General features: G+C 34.3%; 1 protein-coding gene across 1 annotated transcript; it reads left to right on the forward strand.

The window, feature by feature from the left end:
- Positions 1–55: 55 nt before the first annotated feature.
- Positions 56–10296, forward strand: th2 (tyrosine hydroxylase 2). The gene is made up of 12 exons (XM_056455065.1): positions 56–719; positions 3003–3180; positions 3269–3357; positions 3479–3546; positions 5402–5452; positions 5557–5702; positions 6569–6704; positions 6780–6849; positions 7310–7366; positions 7846–7941; positions 8385–8518; positions 10001–10296. The coding sequence occupies exons 1-12, from the start codon at positions 393–395 to the stop codon at positions 10164–10166; spliced, it is 1518 nt and encodes a 505-aa protein (XP_056311040.1). The 5' UTR covers positions 56–392; the 3' UTR covers positions 10167–10296.
- The last annotated feature ends 8505 nt before the right edge of the window (positions 10297–18801 follow it).

Raw genomic sequence — 18801 nt, forward strand, 5'->3', positions numbered from 1 at the left:
ACTTACTTTATTACTGCAGTTTGCGTTATTATTACTGTTTTAACCATAGCCTGTATATTTGCAAACAAACTGTATGCGTAACAGCAGAAGTTAGTTTCAGTACCTTGGAGAGCAGCACTCTCAAAGCCGTATTTTGATATTGTATGACATTAAAACGTACCCACTTATGTATTTATTTATTTACGATAAAGACTCGTTTAGTGCTGACCTTTCACAAAAAAATAGCGTCTATTTACGTAATCTGTCGTTTGAAGCACCTGTGAAATGTCGCTTGTCTTATTTGGTGCCTGGAAAAGAACACAAACTCATGACGCATCTCAGCTTAAAATCAGACGTGGATTTGCGCAACACATTTACATAAAGTCCCGCACGTCTGTATATAAATTGCGGGGATGTGGCCCCCACAGTCCTACATCAATTTTGCTCCTCGCTTGTTTAGAGTTGACATCAGTATTGACATAACATTAACTGGATATATACAGTTTTCGATGAAGTCGGACAGTATAGCGCAGAATGTTCCGCTGAGCGGCAGAAAGCGCAGTCTGATTGAGGACGCGCGGCGCGACAGAGAGAGCGGCTCTTCATCTCCGGGCCCCTCGCGCTGCGGAGACAGCTTCGTGTTTGAGGAGGAGAAGACGGGCAAAATCACTCTCAACATCCTCTTTGCTATTAAAAATGAGAAAAACGCCGGCTTCTTCAAGGCTGGCAAAGTCTTTGAGGTGCGTACTTCATGTAGGCTATAATAATCGTTTAAAAAATATTCTTTATTGTAAATTAAAGAACAGCTAACATTCGCTTAAGTCCACAAAACAGTTATTTAAAAAAAAAAAACGATTACTGCATTTACTAAATTTAAGTGGTTGCAAACAATTTAAACGAGCAAATTACATTTAGTACTGTTCAACTTAATTAGATTGTTTAAATTCAGCCCATACATTGTTTGCAACCACGTACCTTTAAAAAATGTAAATCCAATGAATAATTTTGTTTTCAATGTATAGTGTGAATAAAGTGTTTAATGTTCTGTAACAGTACATTAAACAAATCTTTCATTGGCTTGGCAGAAAACTTTATTACATTTTCTGTCAATTATGCAACACAAATTTTTAACACACTTTGTTTCAATATCTGTAATTTTTTCATCACAGGATGTGCCCCAAATTTACACTCAATCTTCTTCACTTTCAATCCTGTTTTGCTATTTTGTTGCAAATTAATTTATGAAAAAATGGCCAAGCTTTAAAATCAGGTTTTATTAATGTAATGTATTTACGAACATGAACTAATTATGAACACTAGCCTACTTGAACAGCATTTATTAACAGTTCAACATTTACTAATCCATTAATGCACGATGAGTTAACGAACTAACAATGAACAACTGTATTTTCATGAACTAACATTATTTAACACGAACAAATGCTGCAATAAATATATTGTTCATTGTTTATTCATGTCAGAAAATGCATGAACTAACATTAACTAATGCAACCTTATTGTAAAGTGTGATTTACATACGTAAATCAGTGTCAAGAATAAATCTGAAAATGATTTGGCAGAGAAACAATTTTCATAATTTTGAGGCAGAAATACTGAAAAAAATATTTATTGTAAACCTTAGTCAACGAGACAAAAATGTTTCTGGTTGCGTTAGTTTCCTTTTTCTGTTAAACACAATACAACTTATTTGAAAATAAAATATCCTGAATCCTGTAAACTCTGACTTCCTTAGTAAAAAAAATACTTTCAATGGCTACAGTTATGTTGGAAAACATCTCTCAAAATAGCTTATTCTGTGTTCAACAGAAGAAAGAAACACAAACAGGTTTGGAACAAATGAAGAGTTAGTAAATGATGGCATAATTTTAAGTTTTTGGTGAACTATCCCTCTAATTCTTATTTAGAAAGAAAAAAAATGTATTAATATAGTGTCAGAGCTGTTGTTACAGCTATAACACCAACAGATCACATACATATATATTTTATATTTTTAATGTTAAACTATTTTTTGACCCTTTTTTACATTTTAGAGTTAAATGTATTAAATGTAATTATGCCATCTGTAATAAATAAATTAATTAAAGTAAAAAATAATTAATTGTGATACATTAAAAATATTATTGTCACAATTATTGTTAGGGAGCTAACACTAACCAAAAAAGAATGCAAGAATATATCTGTTTACACTGAAAAATAAGAGGGCATATAAACAGCTTCACTCTTACATTGCTATAGTCCTTATCACAAAAATTTTCAAAGAAACAGCCGGTAACACAATAAAAATGAAATGTGCATTTTTAAGTAAATTACTCACACTTTACGCCGTAAAAATAGCTGCAATTTCAATGATAAAAAAAGGTAAAAATCCATAACCTTTGACGAATAACCGTAAATGAACTTTGCCAGAATTCCCTACATGACATTTAACCTTTTATGCTTTCTTTTTGACATTAATATGGTTCCTTTTATTTTTATTTATCATATTTATTTATTTTATTTATCATGAATTAAGTACATTAGAGTGTTATGCTGCACGTAATGTTGATTAAAAAAAAAAAGAAAAGTTTATTCCATTATTTTAACCGTATGTTACCGTGATTGAGTTTTGTAGTTGTGTGTAGGAGCAACACAATATATTTTAGTATATTTCTCAGCTTGTGGGAAAGTTGTTTGATATGAGCATTGGTTCATCATTGGTGTATATAAATTAATAAAATATGGTAGTTTACCATAAAATATATTTTTAAAATTTATATCATACTTGTAACGGTTAAATACCGGCCACCACAGCTGCCATTTTTTTATGGATATTTACGTGCGTTTAATTATTTTCAACATTAATTTTAACAGTGGTTTATTGGAAATACTGAAAAAAAGCCAATAATATTTTAAAATTATTAATGTTGGTGTCTTAAATCTGACTATAAACTATTTTATTATTGTATATATAATAAATGATGAGTACTAAAAACATAAAGAGTCTGGTTTTTCAACTTATGCAGACTTTCGAAACCAAGCTCCTACACCTGGAGAGTCGAGCGAGCAGAAAGAGTAAGAAAAGCAGTGGAGAAGATCTGGAGTTCTTCATGAGGTGTGAAGTGCACTGCTCTGACACAGACATTTTCATCAACTCCTTAAAAAGAGTTGCAGATGACGTGCGAATAGTGCAGGAGGAAAAGAGTAGGTGATTTTGTGACTGCATGTTGTTGTCTAACACCAGCAAACATTTATTTTTAGTTGTCTTATAATGTTTATTTAAATGTTATAGTGCCATGGTTTCCAAAGAAGATCTCTGACCTTGATAAATGCAATCATCTGATAACAAAATATGACCCTGATCTGGACCAGGATCACCCTGTAAGTGTACAACATTGACGCCGTTCAGGACGTTAATTATGATTCATATTTTATAATCATAGATCTGCTTCTGCTTTGTGATCAGTGTTATAGCAGTGAAATAAGTACTTGTATTATTTAGGGATTCAGTGATCCAGAATACAGAAAACGAAGAGGATTCATTTCTGAAATGGCTTTCAATTATAAGCAGTAAGTAATATTAAAAAGTACTACTAGTAATAATAATAATTATAATAATTGTACTTTTTATTTTTAGAATTTATAATACTAATTAAGGTTAAAAGTAATATAATAAAACAATTATAATAAATAATAAAAAATAATGTTTTTATTTTTACAATTTAGAATTTTAATATGACACCTGTAAATAATAATAATAATAATAATAATAATAATAATAATAATAATAATAATAATAATTATTATTATTATTATTATTATTATTATTATTATTATTGTGCTAATAAAGATTATGTTACTTACTATTATTAATATTACTTCTGATATAAATAGTTTGTGTTATATTTGTATTTTTAACATTTTGTAAAAACAATTACATTACTGTTTAAATATAAATAATAGTAATACATTTATACAAGTAATGATCATAAGTTATAATAACAATTATAATAATAACAACAACAACAATTTGTTATTACTGTTGTTGTTGTCGTCATTATTTTTGTCAATGAGGTTATAAAATTGTGCTGGCTAATCAAAGATTACTTTGACTTTAAAATTTATTAAATTAATGCATGAGCTTCGATTATAAACTATGCATATATCATTTGGGCACATGAGTGTAAAAAAAGTATTGAACACATAACCATTTTTATCAGAAAACATATTTCTAAAGATGCTGTTGACTTAAAATTTCCACCAGATGTCAGTAACAACCAAATTAATCCACATATACACAAAGAAAACCAAACAAATAGGTTTAGAAATTAAGTTACAGTGCCGATGTAAAATCATCATACCCTCTGAAGACCTTTACTCACATTACACCCTGCTTTCAAAAGACCTTCCTGATAAAGTTGTAGTAAAGCACAGGTTAGGAGAAGGCTAAAATATTTAAAGGCTGGAAAAGTTATTTTGTATGTGATTTGATTTCAGGCTGTATGAAAAATAAAGTAAATATTTAAAGGGGTATGATGATTTTCTATAGGAACTGTATGTAATAAAATGAAACGGTGAAAAAGTATTGAACACATGAAGAAAGGGATGGAAAGGCCAGACAGAAGCTGAAATCTCTCAGTAGTAAGAAATCAAACCTGCACCTCATCAGCGTAAATTAATATTAGCTGTTTCAGTCCTGACACCTACATTACCAGATGATAAGGATGAAACCAGGGTGGAAATTTCACCAAGATAATGATCCCAAATACACTCAACTGCTTTCAGAAAAGAAAAGGAAGCCGCAAGAATGACCCAGCCAATCACCTAAACTCAATCTAATAGAAAATAAGACGCAAATATTTGATTATGTAGATGAGACCAGCAGAACTGTCAATATTTTAGACTTTATTGAAGTATGTGAAACAAAATTCATCTGAGCAATGCATGTGAATTCATTCTCCATACAAGAGGTGTCTTGAATCTGTCATTACCAAAAATGCCTTATACAAAGTACACTGTAAAAAAAATTATTCATTAGACTTCCTACATGTTTTTAAGGTATTTGGTTGCAAACAACTTATACGGGCTGAATTTGAACAAAGAAATTAAGTTGAATGGTACTAAATTTAATTTGTATAAATTTAGTCCTTGTAGATTGTTTGCAACCACTTACCTTAAAAACATTTAGTAAATCTAATGAATATTTTTTCCAGTGTATTAAATACATTTCAATAGTTTTCTCCTTGTGTCATTTCATTATTATTATAAATAAAGTTTAGTTTTATCCATATTGTTGGATTGTGTGGATTTCTCCTGAAGTCTGGTGCAATTTTAAGTCAACAGCTTCTTTAGAAATATATTTACCTGTAAAAATGGTGACTTGTTCAATACTTATTTTACCCATATCTGTCTTTCATCGGTCTAGCGGTGACCCTTTACCAGTAGTGGAATACACTCCAGAAGAGAATGCCACGTGGTAAGTTTCCCCAATAATACGAGTTTGATTGCTATCAAAAATTAAATTTCCCATCATTTAAATATTCAGACATGACTGTATAAGTGTTGTATGTGATGAGGCAGGAGGGAGGTTTACAGGACTCTGAGGAGCCTTTACCCCAGTCACGCCTGCAGACAGTTTCTAGAAGCCCTCACTCAGCTGGAAAGTGAACGTCTGTATGGAGAAGACCAGATCCCTCAGCTCAGAGAGGTGTCTGCTTTTCTCAAAGGTAAACAGAACTGCTTCTTTTATTTCTGTGTGTAAAAATACTTATTTGATGTGCTAAATTTCACTAAGAGTTGTGCAATATGACTATATATATTGCAGGCTCGTAGCCAGGGGGGTTCGGGTGGTTAGAAAGATCCACTCCACACTGACAAGTCCAGAATTTGGCTCCTACGTGAGCTCATGTGCCCCATTTTTGACAACATTGACATCAAAACTGAAAATAACCAACAGAAGAAGTCTTTAAGACAAATGTAATTTTTAATTATTCAAATTGCCAAATTTATAACCGAGAAAAGTTGAATGAGTTAATTTTTTTTTAAAAATGCTAATCTCATAACATTATAAAACTGTAATTACAGTTTACAGTTCAAATGGACATTGGTAAAAATATATTTCATAGTAGTAGGCCTATTGTAAACATTTTTACAAACATTTGTAAACATATTTTTGGTACAAAAAAAAAGTGTGTTCACAAGCTGACAAGCTAATCCAGCAAAGCTTAAACCTCAAAACTGAATAGAAATAACTGCAAAAATGTCCACTTTTTGAGGACAAATCCCATTCCTTTCAATAGGCCTGTATTGTATGGAAAAATAAAAAGTCTATCATTTCACATTAAGTCCTATTGTTTATTTTGTGGTGTCACAAAATATATTTGATTACTTTTTTAGCATTTATATGAGCGCAATATTGCATGCCATTTCGAGGATGCAGACAGAGACATGAATAATAGCATAGTGCAAGTTACAATCCTGAAGTACAATGTTTACATTTTGCATTTTATTTGGCAATATTTTGTACTTTCTATGATATGTAAATGATTTGTCTCATCGCCCAGCCCTAATTACAACAATTGATGTTGTTCAGAGAGAACAGGTTTTCAGTTGCGGCCGGTGGCAGGACTACTATCTGCTCGGGATTTTCTCGCCAGTTTAGCGTTCCGGGTTTTCCAGTGCACCCAGTACATTCGTCACCCTTCAGCCCCCATGCATTCCCCTGAACCGTATGTACAATGCATAACGTTTTAGAGCACACTGTTATTAAATATTGTCTGGCTGACTCTTGTTTTATGTAATAGAGATTGCTGCCATGAACTACTCGGACATATTCCTATGCTTGCAGACCAAGAATTTGCTCAGTTTTCACAGGTACTACATTACAAGCCAGGCTACATGGGGCCATTTATTTATACACATCACATACAATCATTCATCAAAGTAGAAAATGTGTGAACATGGATTAATTGCTGTAGGTTTTTGTATATGTAGCTTCTAAATTAGTGGTGCTTAGCAAATTTACAAGAGGGCCTGAAGATGCAGTAAAATCATTTCAAGTAGGATAAAAATAACAAGGATTTCCACCATCTTATAATTATTATTAATGATAATTATATTATATTATATTATTTTTAATAATTTATAAAAGGGTGTTAAGATAAAATAGCATTTTGAAAATTACAATTACATTAAATTTAAAATATAATAAAAAAATGTATTGAAGAACCATGAATACACAAATAAATGATTATAATATATGATTATTTAGTAAACTATTGTTGTGGAAACATCAGAAAATGTTCAATGACATTTTGACCCTTTGACCCTGTAGGAGATTGGACTGGTCTCGCTTGGAGCATCAGATGAAGATATTGAAAAACTGTCTACAGTGAGTATGGTTTCCTTTTGTAAATATATAGTGGGAGATTATTTCGTTGAAGGATAGTGCACTACAGTGTGTCTTTAGCGCCCTCTTGTGTTGTTTCATTCAAATGACAAATTCATCTTGAGCAATAGCGTGGGCATTGCTAGGCTGATTTTAGGGGGACTTCAGCCCCACAAAATTCTACAGATTTAGTCGTACCACTTCTTATTTATGGAACTGGTTAAGCACAGGATGTGCCAAATAGTGAAAATCTTAATGATTTAAAATTTCCCATTAAGCCCTATTTTTTGAGGCAGGCTTTGGTGATTGCTTGCATCAAATGTTTATTGTTGTTTAATGATTATGGTTTTGTGTACGATGTCCTTAAATGTTATGCAAGGTGCCTATAAATGAAATGAAAACTTGTTCTAAAATGAAAAATGGCAGCTTTTAAGTACTACATTAATATATGTTGTCTAACAAAACATATATTTTACACACAGCTGTACTGGTTTACTGTAGAGTTTGGTCTCTGTAAACAAAATGGAACATTGAAGGCTTATGGGGCTGGACTCCTGTCCTCCTATGGAGAACTGTTGGTAAGACAAAAAATCTATCTATCTATCTATCTATCTATCTATCTATCTATCTATCTGTCTGTCTGTCTGTCTGTCTGTCTGTCTGTCTGTCTGTCTATCCATCCATCCATCTATTGTAGCATATTACCAAAGGTTACACTACAAGTTTTGAACTGAAGTATATTATAATATATTTTATTAAGCAATTTATCGCATAATTTATTTCTGTGTTAGCAAAGCTGACTTTTTCTAGCCCCACTCCCCCATCTTCAGGGACATTTTTGTTTCTGAAATTATTGTAAAATGCTTATTTGCTGCTTAAGAAATAGTTCTATTATCAATTTTCTATATTTTTGTGGGGGCTGTTATACAGTACATTCAGTATTCTTTGATTAACAGATTAACCAATTAAAAAAAACACAGCTGAAAATGCATTATGCATAATGTATTATTGTGTTTTCCAGTATGCCCTTTCTAACGAGCCCCAGTTCAAGCCATTCGACCCAGCTGAGACTGCAGTTCAACCATACCAAGATCAGTCATATCAACCAGTTTACTTTGTGTCCGAGAGCTTCGAGGATGCCAAACAGAAGCTGAGGTGAGTGTGTGTGGTGCAACCTGGTCACAAGTAGTGCATTTAAAATAATTATAATAGAGGGATAGTTCACCAGAAGATTAAGCTTTACTCATTACTTACCCTCCCTCAAGTGGTTCCAAATCTTTTTGAGTGTTTCTTTATTCTGTTGAACACAAAATAAGATGTTTGGAAATAAAAAAAAAACAAAAATCATGTAACTATTGACATCTAAAACAAATACTATGGCGGTCAATGGTTACAGGTTTCCAGTTTTTTTCAAAATATCTTATTTTGTTTTCAACAAAACAAAAAGCCTCAAAGAGCTTTGGAACAGGTGAAGGGCGAGTAAATGATGACAGAATCTTTATTTTTGGGTGAACTATCCCTTTAATACCACCTTTAATACTTTACATCTTTTATATAATAGATGGAAAGAGAAATTCCCAAGGCCACCAGGTGGAAATAGATCAAAGAAATGATCAGAATATAGCAAGCCGTTCTGTCTTTAATTCAATCTCAGGATGTCAATTCGTGATATCAACAAACATCAATCTCGATATCAAGAATTTAATTGTTTGTTGATGTCAAGAATTACATTTCAAGTAACAATGTTAATGGTTTATGTCAATCATCAATGACATCATAATTTGCAGAAATGCTAATCTTGATCTCAATATTTTAATTCTTGATATCAACAATTTAATTTTTAATATCAAGAATTAAGTTAAAGTTAAATTGTTGATATCAGGAATTGCATCCCTCCTAGTAACAACGTTAATTCTTGATTTTAGTAGTTAAGTTTCAGTGGTTAAAATGTTCATTCTTGATTTTAAGAATTGAATTTTTAGTAGTAAAAACAATATTTTTTGATATCTGTAATTGTATTTTGACTAGTTAAACGTCACCAAAGGCTGCCATTCAATAATAAATCAATTACTTAATTACTGATATCAAAAATTTATTTCTTACTGGTTAAAATTAATCTTTCACATATCACAAAAACAATTCTTATGATAAGAATTAAATTGGTACTAGAAATGTAAATTATTGATATTAGTACATGTATTTACATTACATACATTACGTTACATTTATTACCTCTGATATCTGTAAATGCATTTGTAATATGAATATTTTTTACCAGTATCATTTTTACTAGTAGCAATTCAACTGTTTATATCAACAATTTAACTTTTGATATCAACAATTAAATTTAAATGGCAGCCTATAATAAAATGTAACTAGGAAAAACAAAATTACAAATGTCAAAAATTAAATTGTTGACATCAGCAATTTAACTTTTTATATTAACAATAACATTAACACTATTTTATTTATATCACAAATTACATTGTTGAGATCAATTATCAGCATTTTTGATATCAACAATTCAATGGTTGATATCAAGAATTCAAACATTGAAGAATGGGAATGAATAATAGAGAAACGGCCTGCCATAATCAGAAAGCATCATTACTCACTGCCACTGCTGTCCTTCCACAGGCGATATTCATCCACAATACAGACACCTTTCTCCATAAGATATGACCCCTACACTTGCAGCATGGAGGTTCTAGATGAGCCTTCCAAGATCCAGAATGCTTTGGGGCAGATGAGGGATGACCTGAAGATCTTGCATAAAGCCTTGGGGAGACTGGGACAGAAATAAACCAGAATGAGAGATCAGTCATCAAGAACGGCTACCTGTTTAAGGAAGCCTTTTCTGTGTGAATATGAATTTTGCAGATTATACATGAGGTCTGGGGTTGAAATGCGTACATGTGTGACTCTGAGATGTAATGAACAGTTCTATTTAAGAAAAAAATAAATATCTTTATTTTGAATGCTCCATTTTTATCTTAAATTAAAGAGAAATGCGGGGTTTAAAATAAACTTTGGATCTCAGCATTTTTGGCCCATTTCCAGGGGCATTTTTACATTCCTGATTTTACTCTTTTTCTATTTTTTTCCCCAAAAAATATTTTTATTGTTTTTTTTTTTATTGGGTTATTCGCATCTTACTGAACTACCCTAAGACAAGTAGCAAACTGTTTGGAAGCATTAAAAGTGTCCAAGAAAATACTTTACATGCAATGACCCATAGACTGTTTAGACTAAATATCACTGATGAGAGGATGATGGATCTTTACTGTATGATGACCGAAATTACCTTAAACAATAACTAAATGCACTACAGAATGTTACATTTGCACACACACACCCACAAGTTACATGTAAACGCATCAACCATTCCCAGCGTAATACTCACTACTCATAAGTACTTTTAAAGGGGCTACTTTTTACTCATTCTTTGAGTTATATTCAAAACAGATACTTTAACTACTTGCACAACATTTTTGGGTAAGTAATGGTATTTTTACATGAGTATGATTTTTTTATAATGAAATACTGAAATATTATGACTAACAAATGGTTTAAAAAGTGATTAAATAAATTTCATAAATTCAAATAATAACGGTGCATAATTAAAAAAAATAAGTAATTAATAACTACGTTCAATACATATTTTTGTACCTTGCATTTCACAGCTTTCCAGTGGGTGCTGGCTAAACAAATTTGTTAATTGTTGCTGAAATGTAAGACATCCGTTTACAATAAGCCACAAACAAGGGTTTGGAATCTCAAACATCAAAAATGCTGCATGGTCCACCTAAAGTGTTGAAAGGGGTCTATATTTTATATAAAGCTAGTAATTTTCCTTTAACAGTGTATGTCAGCTTCTCCAGAGCAATATTGCTATTAATTTCTTTAATCCACTGGCCACAGGATGGCCTTTGAGTTTTTTTTTTTTTTTCTTCAATTTAAAGCAACAACAGGCTTTGCTTGGAGTAAACTAAAATCTTGTAGTTTGCGTTTGCTTGTGTTCAGATCCAGTTTTACAGCTTTTTCTATAATTACTATCTTTTTAAAATTGTATCTGCCTTCTATGTCAAACAATATAGCCAAAACACTTAGGCCTACTGTTATAGTACATGACACCTACTAATAAAAACAAATTGGTTGGTACTATGATATGCACTGAGAGCATTTAATATTGAAACGTCATTGATTTTGCAACATAAATTAAACAATAAGGTCAGTTTATGAAATATGTACTGTAACAGTTTTTGCATTTCTGGAAACAGCGCGTTATATTTGGGCTACACAGAACAAGCAATGATGGTCCATAACGTTAGTCTAACGCAAAATATGCAAAAACACTCATTATAATCCCTAAAACTGCTAAACGAATCTCATACTTACATCGTTTCAGCACTTTTTTTGTAATTAAATAAAATTCAGAACGCAGTTTAAACGGCGTTTCAGCAGTCAGTGGCTAATTAGATACTTCTATTGATTAGTCCCAGCTGGCTCCCAAAATGCGTAAACATGCTTGGAGCTAAACGACAGCCGCCATAGTTTATTTTAGGCTAATTGTACAAGAGCAATTTTACCCCTTACCTTGAATTTGTGGGCAATTGTTGGAATAAAGTACCATTTCGTTTCTGACCCTTGTGTAGTGTGGAACAATACAGAAAAAACTAGAAGTCCTTTGTTTTCTACATTTAATTGAAAAAAAGATTTAAGACAACTTAAACGCATGCCGAGTTGTGTAGAAACATAGTATTACATTTCAGCAACACTTTAATAAACGAATAATTATATAATAACTAATATTCATATTCCTCATGCATCCTGATACATAGGCCCATAACCAGCCTAGTGAAAAGGGTGGTTCTTTTTTCTCAAAATTGGAGACTTTTTTGCAGTTATTCACCTAATTTTCTATTATTTCTATTAGTATTTTATGGAGCTAAATAGTAAAATATTTTCCTAAATATTTAGAATAAAGAAATGTGATAAATAATTATTTTTTAAAAACGAATTTATTACATCATACTGTATATCATTAGAAATTTCTTTTTATTATTTATTAGGCAAAAAAACTGGCCAGCACATTAGACTCCTCAGTTAGAATTTGCCCATTTGAATATTAAAAAATTCAAATATAATAAAAATAATAATAATAATAATTTAGAGCTGCACAATTGTCTAGCCTCTCTTGTAAAAGAAAGTACACTTTCTTGGATAACAACAATAGCCAAAATAGTATTCAAATAGATTTTTAATATGGGCCGCTTTTGGTGCTTCATACATTTCAATGGCCATGTTTTCTATCAAGAAAAAGGTCTAAGATTTCAAATAAAAGTTACTTGTCAAATGTTTTCTCTATTTAAAAACAATACAATAGCTAAAGATGACTTTATGCCAGATGATTTCTTGCTCAGCTGTATGTTGAAAAATAATTGTTTGCATTGGCCAAAACTGATTAACTGAAGTTACTGTACATCAGTATTCCGCTTGGTCTTAAAGCCTTTCCGATATTTTTAATTTATGATGACATAGCAGTAAAAATAAGACAAATGAGCTCATGAATGGGACAAATCCTGGACCTTTGTCAGTGAGGGGTGGGTGTGAACCACCCAAACCCCCCTGGCTACGGGCTTGATACATAAGATCTATTCGGATAAGTAAAGTAAAACATTTATTCCAAAATAAACGAACGTTATCGTCACACTTGTTGATCACAGTCTGGCAATAAAAGTGGACAGACAATAAAGGAGTCTGCTCAGCGTGACACTGTTGAGGTCCACTGTTGAGGGCCACTTTCTCCTTCAGTGAATATAAAGAGGTGAGAGAGAAATGCCTTGACAAAACCTCATGCCACAGTTTTCCAGTTCAGCAGAAACAGATTAAATGCAGATGTTACAGATGAAGATGATACATGTCTATTTTACAGTATTAATTAGCATATAGGTTGCAAAAATGTCATACAAAGTTATAAATAAGTTTAAACATGCAATTATTATAGATTATGGTAAGATCATTGAATATTTCTTTTTGACTCTTTCTGCAGGTTAAATTCAGTAGGTGACATCAAAAGGGACTGTGTTAATCAAGGATTCGTTTCAATAATCATTCACTTTAAAAAGAAAATGCCTGTGTGTTATTAAGATACAGGAGGGTGAAAATTTGTTAGGCCCTTATTGATTTTATTTTCATATTTGTCACACTTTCATGTTTCAGATCATCCAACAAATTCCAACAAAGATAACAAATCCCAAACTACATAGCCCTGTGTGGAAAAAAAAGTGTTTCTGAATGGCTGAAGAAAAACAAAATAAAGACTTTGGAGTGGCCTAGACAAAATCCTGACTTGAATTCAATTGAGATGCTGTTGCATGACTTTAAAAAAGCAGTTCATGCTCAAAAACCCTTCGATGTGGCGAAATTACAACAATTCTGCAAAGACAAGGGGACCAAAGCACTGTAACAGACTCAATGCAATTCATCGAAAGTGCTTGATTGGAGTTGTTGCTGCTAAGGTTGGCCCAGTTAGTCGTTAGGATTAGGAACAAACCCTTTTTCACACATGGCCTTGTAGGTTTACTTTGTTTTCCCTTAATAATAAAAACCTTCATTTCAAAACGGCATGGTGTCCTTGCTTGTTCTGTTTGACTGATGTTTAAATTTGCTTGATCTGAGGGGGCAGCACGGTAGCACAGTGAGAAGCACAACCACCTTACAGCAATAAGGTTGCTGGTTTGAGCCCCGGCTGCACGTGGGTTTCCTCCGGGTGCTCCGGTTTCCCCCACAAGTCCAAAAAACATGTGGTGTAGGTGAATTAAGTAAGCTAAATTGTCCGTAGTGTATGTGTGTGAATGAGAATGTATAGGTGTTTCCCAGTGATGGGTTGCAGCAGAAAAGGCATCCGCTGGGTAAAACATATGCTGGATAAGCTGGAAGTTCATTCCTCTGTGGCGACACCAGATTAATAAAGGGACTAAAACCGAAAAGAAAATGAATGATGATCTGAAACATTAAAGTGTGGCAAACATGAAAATCTGTAAAGGGGCTGAAACTTTTCCACACCACTGCATGTGCAAGTGTTGCCATCTTAGCTTAACGTCAGACAATTTAACACCTTTTTAAAAATACCATTTTAGATTTTATTTTTAATTTTTGCTAAACATTGAAATTAAATAAATAAAAAACTCAGTTGCTCTGACTACCTGTCAGCCTGTGGCTACAGACTAATCACAACCATGCTGATATTCAAAACATGTATCATAAATGAGTCATCTTTCCTACATTGGCTCCAACAGGAAAAGAGAGCGTTTAATGGATTAGCACAACCTTTAACAGATTGACAGGTTGTGGTTGCTCTACAGATGGTGTAGGAACAACTACGCAACTGTTCCATTCATGCTAAAAGATTAGGCTACCAGGTTACAACATATTCCTCCACATCAGACCCAGCACATGCCAAATCGTCCTCTAGGCGAAGCCACAAAGCAAGCAACCAGGTCATTCTGTGCTGAAATTCACTGAGTTCAGGGTAAATGAGGTTCTATCAGTTGGCTGGCCTTTGTTTGCCTTGAACATGCTGAAACAAAAAAAAAAAAGAAAGAAAAAACGAATCAGAGCAAAAGAGAGTAAAGCAAATAATGTACTGTAATAAATGTGGGAGAGAGGAGTGCAGCAGACATCTGCTTTCACAAACCAGATTCAAACACTTAATCATCTCTCATATCTCACTTTACACAGCGTTCAACCCAACCCACAAATCCCTCTGAAAACCATAGCTTGGATCTAAATCCTTCATGTTCAAAACAAATGTGCATTACCCTAGCAATATGATAACCACTGACGGTTGCAGTGAAATTGGACCTACAAATCCCAAATGCTTATCACGTCACATCAGAACAAAGGCATTCATTTTTGGTGGAATTTGGAGCATTATAGATTACAAACACTGGGTTCCTGAAGTAAAAAAAAAATCACATTCATTTTCTTCATAGGGGAACAAAAATGGGGAATCTTACAGTCAAATTTCTTTACATTTGACCTCCATTCAGCTCAAACACACTAGTCTAGACGTTTCTAGCAAGTGTAAACAAACTGGGTAGCTTGTTATGTGGAGCCCGTACTAAAATTTTGAATTTCTTTACAATTTCCACCATCTATATCATTACTCAAGTACATTTCAGCTGGTCCATATGGTGAAAGAAAGTGCAACCAAGTATTGATTCTCAAAACATTCCTTCCTATCTACATTATCTCCTAGAATCAAAAGAGAACTCCTTTCTTTTGTTCTTTTTACTTTGTCTTAAGTAGTGAATAGGTTTAGGCCTCTGCGCAGTGCAGAAGCTCTCGTCCTGGTTAGAGCTGCTTTGATCATGGTGATTTTTTTAGTCATTAAAACTACTTGCCAACTTCGAAGGCTTAAGGCATTAAGCCTTTGAAGGGAGGCTTGCGTGGGCTTTCTTCTTCATCACAGGGAACATATGCTGGAAGCAATACATAAGCATTCTCCATCACAACACTGCCTCTGTTGTGTCGTCTTTCCTGACAATGCATGACTGAAATATTCCAAATAAAAACCAGATCCTTTGCTATTTGAAGCATACTCTAACCATGCACTGACTTGAAACAAATATTCACAGGACTCTGGAACAGCCTAAATGTAATGATCCAGCCACCAGATGGCATCCTTGGGTTAAAATCGTGTCCAAACAAATATTGATCATTGGAAGTTCATTTTGGGAAGGCAGTGATTTACCGTATCGTATTCTCTAAAAATCCTTTTAGTTTTTTCAGTAATTTCCCAATTCTCACAGAATGTTACTGTATCCTTTGGAATAGTGTCCCTTGTGTGAGAGGATGTGGATGAGGCTGACATTGATTTCTCCAAGCTATATGAGGTTGATTCAGCACCAGCCACGTTCAGCGCTATCAAAACCTCATTTTAGACCACACTGAACTTATTCAAACAAAGCCAGCGGACCAGGAGAGCAGTAGCATGTTATGATTGTGGATGGTGGTGTGCTTCAGGGCTCCAAGAATCATACAGGCTTGTCTTTCGGTCTTGAAAGAGGTTCATTTCTCCACTGCCTTCTCTGTGCACCCGTTTCAATCTCACCTTAACACCCAGGCACAATATGCCCTACTGTTAAACATGGAGCAAATGCAAAATTCTCTGGAACTTCTGGAAACCTTCTGGTTTGCTACCCTTTTTGACAACTTAATTTCCATAACTTAAAAAAAAGATCCAGCAATTCGCCAGTTGCGGCGAGCACAAAAAATAACATAGTCAAAAGTGGACAATTACAGCCCCTCATGTTTGTCAGTGTTACCTCCACCCTCAAAATTATAATGAATAAGGATTTATGAATATGTGCTACCTGACCGGGGATAAAAGAATTAACGCTCTATTCAAACAATACAGGTAAGAAAACCGCCACCTCCTTAGGCACTGTGCACATTGGTTGGAGCAAAACTATGCAGAGTTGCGGCCCTCCAGGAATGGAGTTTGAGACCACTGCTTTAAGAGCATGTTGTGGTCGTGCCCCCTGAGGTGAAGTCGTGGGAGGGGCTAGTGGTTTTTATATTTATGTAGACAACAATATTCTTTTACAGTTCAATCCTTACATTTTTAGGCATTTTAGAGCCACCTATTTAAATAAGTAAAAAAAAAACAAAAAAAAAAAGCGTCATTGACTTTAGACAAGATTTTAGTTGGTTAATGGCACAATCTATTTCAGTGTGCACTGGACTATCCAAACCATACCCAGGCGTGTTTTCCAGTTCGTTTGACAATTGTGAGTGTTCCGAATCGAGCTCAGACACGGTTCAGTTGGCCCTGGCCTGATTGGAAGAGGTGTGCCAGAGCGCAGTTCGGTTGGGCTTTGGCATGGTGCGCTTATAGTGTGAGTACAAAGCATGCCTGAGCCCAAAACTGAAGCCGCGACATCAAATTTAAGGGACTGTTTCATATGAATTTATGAATTATTCCTACTTTTTTTAATAAACACGAACTGTCATAGTTTATTAAAGAAGCAAACCCTCTTATTGCACATCAGCTGCACCTTCAGCACACCTCCTAATGCGTGCAGCACAAGGACTTTTATGATAATTTATGAGCGTCAAAAGAGGTGGATCTCTTATGCAAACTATTTGACTGTCTATTACTGCACCTTAAACTACTAAAAATTATACAAAACAGCAAGAGCGCTTCTCTTCTGTTGCACTGAACAAGTCAATGATGTACGCGTGCTCCGGCTCGGAAGGCAAAATACAGTGTGAATGCAGATCATTGAGGAAGGGGGGTGGAGGGGTGTTGGGGGGGGTGGCAATTGCGCTTTGGCACAGTTCAAGGCAACTGTATGTAGTGTGAGTACGCCCACAGTTGCATCAAAATAGCAATGTGTCAACAATGTGCCTTAACACACCTCCATTTCACACTAGCACAAGCATGGCTCCACAAATGCATTTGCTATTTGATGCAGGATATGAAAATGATACCTGCGCCAGTTTTGAACTAGCAAAATCTGCATTGCATCTGGCACCGCATTTCGCCAGGTAAAGGACTTTCATGGGGCGTTCACACCAGAAGTGGTTTGCGCGAACAGATCAAACTATTTGTGTGCCCCTCAGGGCACCAATAACAGGCGTTACATCATAATCACGCCCCTACTAGAGCAAACTCCTGATTGGTTAATGCGGCACGAATGTCGAATATTTAGATTTTTAAACTTGAGCTATTTATGCGAAATCATGCATTAAGTGCGTTAAACAGCCAAAACAATTTGCACCATGTCATTCGCTTGATTCACGTCATTCGCGCTGCCTCATTTGTAAAAATAGCGTCCAGGACAGCCTAACTACATGTTGCGACAACATGTAGCACAAGCTCTGTGATTGGTTGGCTTGGTAGCATTGCTGACTGTGGCCATGACCTTGAACCATGGGAGAGGAGCACACCCGTTGGAGCAAGAAGTTAACAAGTGTTGAGTCCAGTGAAGGAGTTCTATATGGTAAGTTTTGTTTTGAGTATATGTTGGATGCATGTCCACCAGTTCCTGCCTCTGATTGAGTTTGTGCTACTTGTACAGTAAGGTAGAACTATAGGTATTTACAATGTAAACAAAACATAGAAACCCCACTGCTAGCTAGAGCAGCACAAGCAGAATGCAGAAGTGTAAATGCTACGTGCAAGGTATGTGCCGTTGCTGATGCAGCTAATCAAGCTGTCGAGACTCTTTTGGACAACTTGAATATTTGAATCAGCTGTGTTTGATTAGGGTTGGAGCAATACTGTGCAGAGCTGCAGCCCTCCAGGAATTGAGTTTGACACCCATGCTCTACAGTCTTGTGAACTTAACAAACATGTAAATTGTGGCCACTAAGTCTACAAGATCCCAATATCCACATGAAGCGTGTCATTTGGGATTGGGCTGAAT

This window comes from Danio aesculapii, chromosome 4 (genome assembly GCF_903798145.1).
Source record: "Danio aesculapii chromosome 4, fDanAes4.1, whole genome shotgun sequence".
Lineage (NCBI taxonomy): Eukaryota > Metazoa > Chordata > Actinopteri > Cypriniformes > Danionidae > Danio > Danio aesculapii.